The following is a 10797-nucleotide window of genomic DNA, read 5'->3' as shown; positions in this document are numbered from 1 at the left end:
CATAAAAATGAGATTAAAAACTACTGCTTTATAAAGTTTATCTCTTAACGTGGTGGCCCAGAAGACAGTATGAGATGCAGGAAGAAGCAGGCAGCCCCGGGCGCGAGGGGGCGTGCACCGAGGCTTATGGAAGGACGTGATTGGATAATCTGTGCGCGTCATCGTCTGTATTCACCAATGGCGTTCTTGGACTGAAGCTTCGTTTATATTTGGTTGTAGTTCGTGTAAGTTACAGACTCGATTAACCTACACGGCGTCAACATTACCCTAAACACACGAGATTTTGAGGGATTTACTTGTATGCAGGTCAGTACACATTTCATCTTTTAATTTAGTTAGAAACCCATAAATATAGCGAGCGTTATCTCGTTCCGCTAGCTTATCCTCGACTCGAAGAGGCGCTAGCTTAGCTCAAAGTCAAAGCTTGCACACACACACTCGTTAGCTTAGCCACTAAACAATAGTCCTCGTTCATCCCGCTGTTTGTGCTGGAATAAACCAGAAAGACATACAACACAGTGGTTGTATTTGTCTTTCGTAGAGGCAGAAACACGATGAATGCCGGTGCTTAAGTGGCTTTGGCTAACAGCTGTGTGGTCGGAGAGAGGTGGTGAGGATGACTGTGCTCCCGTGACAAATGACAGTGTTAAAAGTTCAATAACATTTCAGGTTTCTCACTGCCGTCATCTTGGCTCGGAGCAGCAGACATGGTAGAGCCGACGACGCACAAGTTTGCGTCCCTAGAAGAGGAGCTCGGTTTCTGGAAGGAGCAGGCGGAGAGGCACCAGCAGAGGTATGGAGGGACACATGAAGGCGTCCTGACAGGGGTGATGCCCCTCCGTCCCTGAGTGGACTCATTTCTGCTGTATCCTCAATATCTGGGCCACTCCACTGACTTGGTGCAAAGTGCTGTCCCATAACCAGAAAACTGATTTATAAAGAATTAAGTGTGCTAATATTGGATGCTTACTAAGATCCTGCTACTGTCTATTGAAATCCAAGATAAAATCTGAGATACAAGTGAGCTTAACATACATACATAAAATCATCATTTGTAGGGAACTTTGAGTTGGGTATTGGCTGTTTCAAATCCTAACCCATTACTTTCAGCTTATGAAAATGATACTGAAACATCAGGAAGTACGCCTGCGTCCCCCTGGCTGCATGCATAAATAGGTCACATCATTTTGAAGTTAAATGTGTTCAGAGGTCTGAAAATCTGTGTGAAACTCTAGATGATCATCACTACCAAAAACCTGTTTTCTTCAGTTAAAGTAAACGTTTTGGGGCATTATTGCAGAACATTTAGTTTTTATGTGCGTACAACTTTTCAGAACTATGCTGACTGGCATCTTTTGAGCAAAATGATCTAAAATGGTCCTGATCAAAACGTGTGGTTACGTTTAGGATGTGACATGGTTGTTTTGGTAGTGACAAAAGGGTAATGAATACAAGATGTCTCCAACTCTGATTTAAAAACCAATTCTCTGCGGATCACCATGTGGAACAAACTATCATAGAACACAGCATATTGAAAAAAAAAATACAAGTTTTTTTATTGGACCTATTAGCAGAGCTGTAGCATTTGTAGTTTTGCATCACATCACACTGTAACAAGGCTGAATCACATCCTATATCTCTGTTAGCAGTTTAAAGTGTATCGACATAGATGCACTGTATTTTTGATCATGGATTGAGATGCATGTTGAATCAGTCTCAGTGGGTCAGATGCACATCCCTATTTGAAAGAACTCCCCACTTTGTAAGAAATAAGACGTCTTTTACTCTTACTTTGGTCTTAATGGAGAACATAGTTTTTCTTACCTCTTACGTTTACAGGAAAAATTTGAACAATTGTTAGATCTTTATTTGGTCATAAAATGTAGTTCTTGTTTATATTTCCATCATATGGCATCATCAGTAAAAGTTTACGAAAAAAGTAAAGGGATTATGATCTTCCAACCAACTTTCTATGTCTTTAGTTATCAGTTGAAATTCTATGTTAATGATTTGATAAAGTGTACGTGTATTTACCTGTATACTTACCCCCCTAACTATGAAGATGTTATGATCAATTCTTTACATTTTACCAAAAACATTGCATTTGGATTTTGATCAGTATTATGTATTATATATTAAAAATAGTCCAGAAATCTGTGGTATTTGACTTTTTGCTCATACTGTGTCAATGAATTTGTTTAAAAAAGAAAAAAAGCTTTACAAAGGGGATAAAGAAAAATCTTAAAAGTTTAATGTTTTCCTCTTTCTGACAAATTTTCTACCATGTTTTGGTAGTGAAGATTTTTAGGACAGGAACAGAATTCTGAAAATCTGATATGGAATTTGACTGTCCTTTATATGTTTATATAAGATATGGTGAGATGTATGTATGAGGTCATTGAAGGGGGGAAAAAAAGAATATGAAATTCCAAAAATTTTAACCAATTCTATAAAATCTCCCGGTCATTGCATGTAAGTCACATGGCATGAGCACACCTGTGAGTGTAACATGTATTTGTCACCAGGGCAGAGGAGGCCCAGGAGGAGCTGCAGGAGTTCCAGCAGATGAGTCGGGACTACGAGGCGGAGCTGGAGACGGAGCTGAAGCAATGTGAGGCTCGGAACAAAGAGCTGCTGTCAGACAACAACCGACTCCGCATGGAGCTGGAGTGCATCAAGGTACAGCCGCTCGATTGTAAACAGAGCTGGACACGTCTCTAGTGCTCCAGTTAGTGATATGAATTAGATTTTATCTTTCTACACACATGCACACACATAGCTGCTGTTCAGCAACCCACATTCACCACATCACTGCCACTACCACTAGGAGCTCTCGTACCAGCGACGAAGCAGCTGACTGCTATTTTTGTTCAGTAGTCCGCGGGGAAGGAACATTAATGGAGGGAGTGAATGCAGGATTGTGCTAAAAAAAAACCTAATTGCTCAAGGACAATCGGGACAGGGATGTAGAGAAAGAACTTTCAGAAGGATATTTGTCTTAGTAAATGTTTACAAGACCTAGACAGAAGATCCTAATAAACTGAGAGTGAATGCTGGCAACTGCATCCAGTAATCTGTCATGACACTGCAAATCTGGGACTGTCAGTTCATTTAATTTCTCTGTGCTGTTTGCTGTGTGTTTGCAGGAGAAGTTTGAGGCACAGCATTCTGAGGCTTTCAGGCAGATCTCAACGCTGGAGGGAGATCTGGCTGAGACCACAGCAGTCAGAGACCACCTCCAGAAATACATCAGGGAGCTAGAGCAGTCAAATGATGACCTGGAGAGGGCCAAAAGGTTGGTCAGTCTGAGGCTATCCTCTCACAGAGGGGCTCCATCGCAATATTAGTCTGTAATAGTGGTTTGCATAGCTCTTATCAGGCATGTGGTTAGATCTACAAAACACTGGAACACACATTGACCATCCCCTCTCCCTGTCTCCCAGGGCTACCATCATGTCTCTGGAGGACTTTGAGCAGAGGATGAATCAAGTCATTGAGAGGAATGCTTTTCTTGAGAGCGAGTTGGATGAGAAGGAGAACCTGCTGGAGTCTGTCCAGAGGCTCAAGGATGAAGCCAGAGGTACACACACACACACACACACACACACAAACACACACACACACAGGCAGAGGGTTCTTGTGTCTACAAAAACTGCTGATTGCAACCATTCTAGACTCTAAAAACTGGTTGTTGTGCCTGACTCTGTGAATTTTGATAGTGAGATACATTGAATCCCTCTCTCTCACATCTGTGCTCCTTGCCTGGGACAGACCTTCGCCAGGAGCTGGCTGTGCAACAGAAGGAGCGACGGCCCTCTAGCAGCCTGGGCAAAGACCCAGATCGAACTGAGCTCCCACGCCCCTCGACAGGGAACCCCTCCCTCCCTGCCACACCTTCCAAACCTATCAGCTCGTTTGCTACGACCCCTGCATCCAATATCAGGCGAGGTGAGTACATAGACTTTCTTGATAACAGGGACCACAGCTGTGAACTATAACATAACTATAATATAACTATAACATTTATAGGGAAATATTAAGCTTTCATTGTTTATCAATAAGCACAATTGTTTGAAACTTAGTGTCATGCTATTGGTATTATCTTGAAGCAGTGTAGTAGCTAATGACAGATGCAAATAATACTTGAATGTCATTAATTAGGTGGACTTTCACAAGTATCAATCAATCTATGTATCTAAGTGTTGATCTTTAAAGCTGAATAGTACACCTGTTTGTAATTGTGTTGTTTCAGGTGATGGCCTAACAGGAACTCCCCTCACTACGTCAGCGAGAATATCTGCGCTCAACATTGTAGGGGAGTTGCTGAGGAAAGTTGGAGTGAGTGCTTTAAATATATATATCTTTTCTGCACATATCAATACATGCAAATAGAGCTGTGTTCCTGATCAGAGTTATGATAAATACAACTTTGGATTTTGCATATATAAACTGTTTGATTACTATTTTATGTTATTTCTTCCAGAATCTCGAGTCCAAGTTGGCGTCATGTCGAGACTTTGTGTATGACACGTCCGCTAAACAGCCGGCACTCCCAGCTGGCCCTGGCACTCCCTCAGGTTTGGAAGGAGGCTGTGAGGTCCAGGCCAGCAGCATGAGCCCTCCTCCACAGTACGACAGGTGAGGAAAACAACAGCAGTGCAGTCAAAATCTTCCAGGTACTTGTCCTCGTGGTTGTAAAGGTGTTGACATTGAGGTTTGATTCTCAAACAGGACGCTCCAGAGTTTAGGGACACACAAGCAAAAGCTTTAGATGACGAGACTTGGGGACAGACAGATGACCCCCACCTGAGGGTCTCAATCTGCACTCAGACTCATAGGATGAACAGGTCTGTAATGCAGTTTGGGTCTGGACCCACAAACCCTCAAAAGATAACAGTAAAATCTTAATCAACTGGAGAACTGACAGACAACGAGTCAAGGGAGGCTAGAATGGGGAAATGTGTGTCTTTAATGAGAGCTGTTTCTGATTTAATACGACCGGATCAAACTGTTGATTTGTGAGTAAAAGGGGAGGATACAGAGTCATTAGTAACACCAGCAGCCCCAGTTGTTACCTTTGCGACCAGCAGCCACTGCACTCTGTTTTGCTTCGCTCAGACAAAAGTTCACTAGGAAATGTTGCCCGGCCCACACACTTTAGTTCTGCCTCTCTGAGTGATTTTCATATTGGCCATAATGTAACTCAAAGTGACAATACTGCAGCTGTGTGATATGGTTAAAAAAAGCACATTGTGATTAATTTTACAGATATTACAATTGTGATATGATTCACAATTGTAGTAGGAATTATATTTTTGTATCATTTTAATTATGGGGGATTTTTGTTGAAGTCTGTACCAAACAAACATGTTTTCTTACATCTGGAATCTACAGTTTGTAGGCCAGGGCATCTCTTTAGCACTATAATACTGTATTTACAACAATGTTTTCAAAAATGTCCCCCATTTTTGAAAATAAAAAATATCAGGTCTTGCGATTCTGGATATTGCAATTGACCTTATTGCAGTTTCAATTACTTTTCAGTTAATTGTTCAACCCTTAAAAATATTGAATATTGTCCAGGATTGACAATTTGTCCATCCCTAATAGAAATAGTTCTCATCTGGACAAGAAGGTCAAGATGAGGTGAAGTCAGTGGATGTTGAATCATGGCATTTTTAAAGCGACATTAAGCAATATTATGTGCATTTTTTTTTTTTTTTACAGTAAAATGACCCCTTGCAGTGTGAGAGTGATCACTTTGGGGCTTCTTTCCACCATACAATTTACAGCCACTGTGTTATTTCCTGGTTTTAGCTTTCTAAATCTCCCGGAAGCAGGACTAACTGTGTGTTTACAAACAGAGTTTGAGCTTTCAACACCTTCTAGTGGTCAGAAATCGCTTACTGCAGCTTTAAGGCAGGAGGGGAAGAGGAAAGTGGTTAGAGAGCTGTTAGGACATGAAGTGATAACTGACTCTGACAGTTAGTGGTACCTCTTTCACTTGGAGGTTACATTATCTAAGGGGCAGGAGAAAAAATTTCAAATGATCTATAGTTTGCTCTGAGAGATATTGGTTCAAAGCGTGACAAAGCAGCATGGTTATCAGGAGAGACAGCCAAGATGTGTGGTTGGGACATGAAGCCTAATCCTGCCAACTTTTTTGGTCAAAGAAGTTAAAAATTCCTCACATGTCACTGAAGAAACTTCACTAACCAGGACAAGAGCTGATGAGAGTCAATGCCCTTTACGTTCTGGGATTATGGCACTTATATGTGACTATATTAGAGAAACATTGTGATTTTATATCACAATGTTTGGTATCTCCTTTTTTGTAGGAGTGGGAGATGCTGTCTCAGAGACTTGAAAAACCACTGCTTTGTGGTCAGATATACAGATATCTGAAGTTTGCACATCATCTTCTATAAAACCAGAGGACAACAGGGGTGTGAACCTTGCAATAACTGGCCCCTTTAACACACTGAACATGGTTTAAAACAAGCAAAAAAGGTCAACTTAATTTAAAAACAAATAAGTGTCAAAAGAATTTGAAGGCCAGCAGACATGAATATCACCAAGTATTAAAACTCTGTCATACAGAGGCACGATTAGAGCCAAGAGGTCAGAGATTTCTTGATGAAAACCACCGTTAAGCTTTGCAGGAACATCAGACAGGACACACAGTAGCAGGATCTTGGCTTTGACTATGAAACTGAGGAGCTCAAAGTATCAAAACCGGGGATGAGGGAGCAACTGTAAATTGTTTTTATGGACAGCAGCCAAGTCCCCACCATGTGCCAACAGTCTAGGCTGATGAAAAATTAGGCGAGATGGTTTCTATCAGAGCCACACAGTCACCCTGGCTTAGACATGATTCACTGATCATAGGTTGTTAGACATGATGAAATCTTGGCAAATAAAAGATGTGTTTTAGAGAGATTTAATATTAAGCAGCTTAAAGTTAATATAATCACATAAGGTAGCTGCAGGAGCAGAGGGGTACACATGGGATTACTGTTTCTGGGAGGCAATGAAGAAAAAAACATTAGGCTTAGCACAGACAGCAGCTTGTAAATAATACAAGGAAGCAAAATTTACTGGCCCTGAAAAAAGGATTAAAATTTTCTGGAAATGGATGGTTGTCAGTCATGTTGGGAGGACAGTGCAGTGTGGAAGAGCAAAAAACAAGAATTCTGGGCCAGCGTTGAGCCACCAGGGCAACATTCACATGGGACATTTTGTATCTGTCACCTTCACAGTCAAGTCCACTTTAAAACAACAATGTCTGAAAACCCTTTGAAGCAGTTTTTATAAAATTTAAATCAGTCATTTAGTGGATGGCATTTATTTGTGCTCCATGAATTTTTCAACATACTTTCAACATATTTTATGGACTGGGTTGCAGTATTTTCAGGCACTTTGCAGTTTAGTCAACACAAGTCAGTAGAAAATCATCAAAAGAGACAGCACTGCCAGGGTGCACAAAGGGAACTAAAAAGAGGCCATTTCATTGTACTGAGGTTAACACGTCGCTGTTGCATTCAGCATTGTCACATGGATCTATCTACCCAAATCTAACTAAAAGCTATAATGCAAAAAATATCATTCTTCCTAGAATCATGAATCATACCACAATCGCAATATCTGCAAAATTAATCACAATGTGATTTTTTTTATTTTTTTTTTTAAATGATATCATTCAGCCCTAGTTGATAGGGCTTTGATCATTGAGATATTCCTTCTTTGGACTGATGGATTGGCATGGCTTGGTCACACTTCCCTCACATTTTAATCAGTGTAACCATTTTTCAGTCTTTATTGACAAATTCCAAACTGGCGCACAATCGTCCCAAGAAAAACTGAGTGTTTAGCATCTAATGCTGCCATCAGCTGAAACACATGAATATGAGAGAAGTCATTGCCCAAATTTCCACCATACCAATGGCAGAACAAAGTAGCCAAGGTTATGAAAAACTATGTGCAAGCAGAGGCATGTCCGAATTCCTCAGTGTACACCTCAGTAGTTCAAGTCTGAACAGGAATAGCTAGAAGGTAAGGTCACTAAAATACTCCTCAAAATGTATTGGGGACTTTATTGCTTATGTGCAAGCCAGCAAATATGGGCGATAGGATTTTGACTTCTCTGTGTATGTATGTTTTTCTCATGAACGCATGTGCTACATCTTGTCCTTTCAGTTTAGTGAAGCGGTTAGAGTTTGGACCAGCACCTCCAAGAGGAGGCTCCCAGGGTGCCCAGTCTCCACAGGGAGGAGTGAAGATCCTGCTTTGAGACAAAAAGAAAGCAAGCCACCTTTCCCCCCTCCTTGCTGATGTAGCTGCTGCAATGGGACTTTGAACTGAGCTGCCTTCCCTCCTCACCACATGCCCCGCTGAACTGTTTGACTGAGAAAGCCACTTCCCGCGCTCTACATTGCACATAATCAATACATGGACTCTGACTAGCATCGCATCGTGTGTTGCGGTACTACAGCTTTCTTAATGAGTAAAATCAAGTACATGCTGCACTCTCGCCTTCCGCTCCTAACCTTTAGCCTGTGGTGAGTAGCATCCCCCCAAAAACTCCTTCTGTCTCTGCTAGTTTGCCTTCTGTGATAGATCAAGCAGGATTGGGCTGTTGATGTTGTAAACCTTATTGCTCACAGAAAACAAATGTAGCGTAGTAGCACAAGTGATAGATCATGACACAAGTATTGAGAACAGGAGCCGGTTATATTCCAATACAGGCTCTGTCACTAACACTGGTATTGAGACCAAGAACCTGGGGCCTCATTTAAAACATGTTCTTTTTTGTGCAAAAACTGTAAACTTGAAACCAAGAATTAAGTAAGAAAGGCATCATCTCCCTGACACCAATGACCAGTTAACTCTTTACTAGCTGCAAAGACCTAATGAACATGAAACCAGATGGGCTACCAAATATACAGAGTTTCTCAAGTAATCTGTGAAAAATGTACATGTACGGTCACATTAGTAGCCTCTAGACAAAGTTTAGGGACATTTTTTCTTAATGAAACCCCAGAATCAATATCACACCCTGCCTCCACTGCTATAAAAATGCTACAAAACAAACAGGATCTGAAGTTTATGCCAGCTCGTGGCATAAGCATTTTAGCCATTGCTGCCTTCATCGATTCTATAACCTATTCAATCTGTAGGCCTTGTCTTATTGTAATTCCATAACTGACCTGGGTCGATGCCTAGTTAAATAGTAAAATGATTTAATGATTCTGAGCCTGATTCTGCCAGGAGAGTAGAATCAGGAGAATGGCCTCTTCTTCCCACTGACAAATGGCAGTGATTTTTCTATTTGTACTCAGCCGCATAACATATGACCTCATAAAAGAATTTTGCTTGTTTTCAGGCTGCAAGAGCCTATTCTTTAGTTTCTGGTGGCCTAAACCATTTCCCTTGGTACCATGTCAGTGTCTGTATGACCCAGGTCCTCCCTCATGTCATTGCACAGACAGACTTCAGCAGGCCGTCATGGTTTTAGATAAACAAGGCTTATGGATTATAGGAACTTTAAAGTTTGGGATAAACCAAGTTTTATGCCTTGGAGAAAGGGTATTCATGTTTCATGCTGCAGAGTTATAATCTTGTTTTATGTTGTTGTTTTTAACTTTGATACTACTTTTTAGTTGTAGAGTACAGAAGTTAGATTGGTGCATGTGCACCGCTGAATGTATAGTAATACATTTTTGAAAGGGGGGTCTTGGTGTAGACCTCCTTTTCACCATCAAGGTAATTTAGTGAGGAGAAATAAGAAAATGAAATGAAATAATGGCAATAATAGATTTTAACAGGTCAAAGATAAGCACAGTTCATAGTGTATTTCTGTGGGTATATAGGGCCCTATATATTGTTATACCGCTTGTCCTGCCTTATAAGTATGAGATGGTATAATTGGGGAATCCTCTTGAGAATGATTCATATTTTTAACTATGTATCCTCCAAGTGTTTGTGCTCTACTTCAAGGTTCACTGCTGCCCTCTAGAGGCTACATAAGCAAACTTAACAACAACAGTCTCACCTAACACAGTGGCCGACAGCGTGTCCTGCAGTGTTCCACTCAGCAGCTTGCGCGTAGGAATTACATTGTGGGTTATAAATTTTGGGAAAAAACTATATCTGTACCTACGTCTCTTAACTGCTACATGTCTCATGACCTACTGTATTTGTAACCCATGACCACTGTGTATTAGGGTGTGGTATGTAACACCTCTGCAACTACTTCTGTGTTTTAAACTGTATGTGCCTGAGGTACTGTACCTATCTTTTATCCTGTTGGTTTGTTTTTGTATTGAACTTAAGCAGATATAAATGCTCTGTCATCAAACAGTGACATCTTACTGAGCAAGACAAGCATTAAAAGTAGGAACCCATAACTTTTTTTTCATCTTTATTTCTTGTGCAGGTGGTTCAACAATTAATAGATACAAATGGTGTCATGTAAACATCAATTGATAAGATAAAAGTAGAGAATGCAAGAATACATTGGTTTAGGGCAATTGGAGTCTTTTTTAAACAAATGAAGTGAGTCTGGACATTGAAAGAAGAGACACTGCATATGCCTTGAGAGTGCAGTAGCCGATACTGACATGAGTCAGCATAATTACTTGTGTTGTGATGGTACACCCTAAACCCCCCGCCAAACATTTCAGGCTTTGCTGGATTGCTGTAAAACATAACAAAAGGAGAAGTTTGAGTGTGCTGCTTTGCTTTGTTTGCAACCAATGGATTGCAGTGCAAGTAATGTAAAACACAAAAAATCTGGTC

The 10797-nt window shown here is 40.8% G+C and overlaps 1 protein-coding gene across 1 annotated transcript; it reads left to right on the top strand.

Annotated features, from left to right (window-relative positions):
- Positions 1-197: 197 nt before the first annotated feature.
- LOC115368725 (nuclear distribution protein nudE homolog 1-like) lies at positions 198-10406 on the top strand. Its single transcript, XM_030065045.1, has 9 exons — positions 198-306; positions 670-793; positions 2526-2679; positions 3147-3295; positions 3444-3580; positions 3772-3948; positions 4253-4338; positions 4484-4638; positions 8197-10406. Exons 2-9 carry the CDS (start codon positions 708-710, stop codon positions 8288-8290), a joined length of 1038 nt encoding a protein of 345 aa, XP_029920905.1. The 5' UTR covers positions 198-306; positions 670-707; the 3' UTR covers positions 8291-10406.
- Positions 10407-10797: the final 391 nt, after the last annotated feature.

This window comes from Myripristis murdjan, chromosome 1 (assembly GCF_902150065.1).
Source record: "Myripristis murdjan chromosome 1, fMyrMur1.1, whole genome shotgun sequence".
Taxonomy (NCBI): Eukaryota; Metazoa; Chordata; class Actinopteri; order Holocentriformes; family Holocentridae; genus Myripristis; species Myripristis murdjan.
Note: the sequence above shows the minus strand (reverse complement) of the source record. Positions and strands in the feature narration are given on the sequence as shown.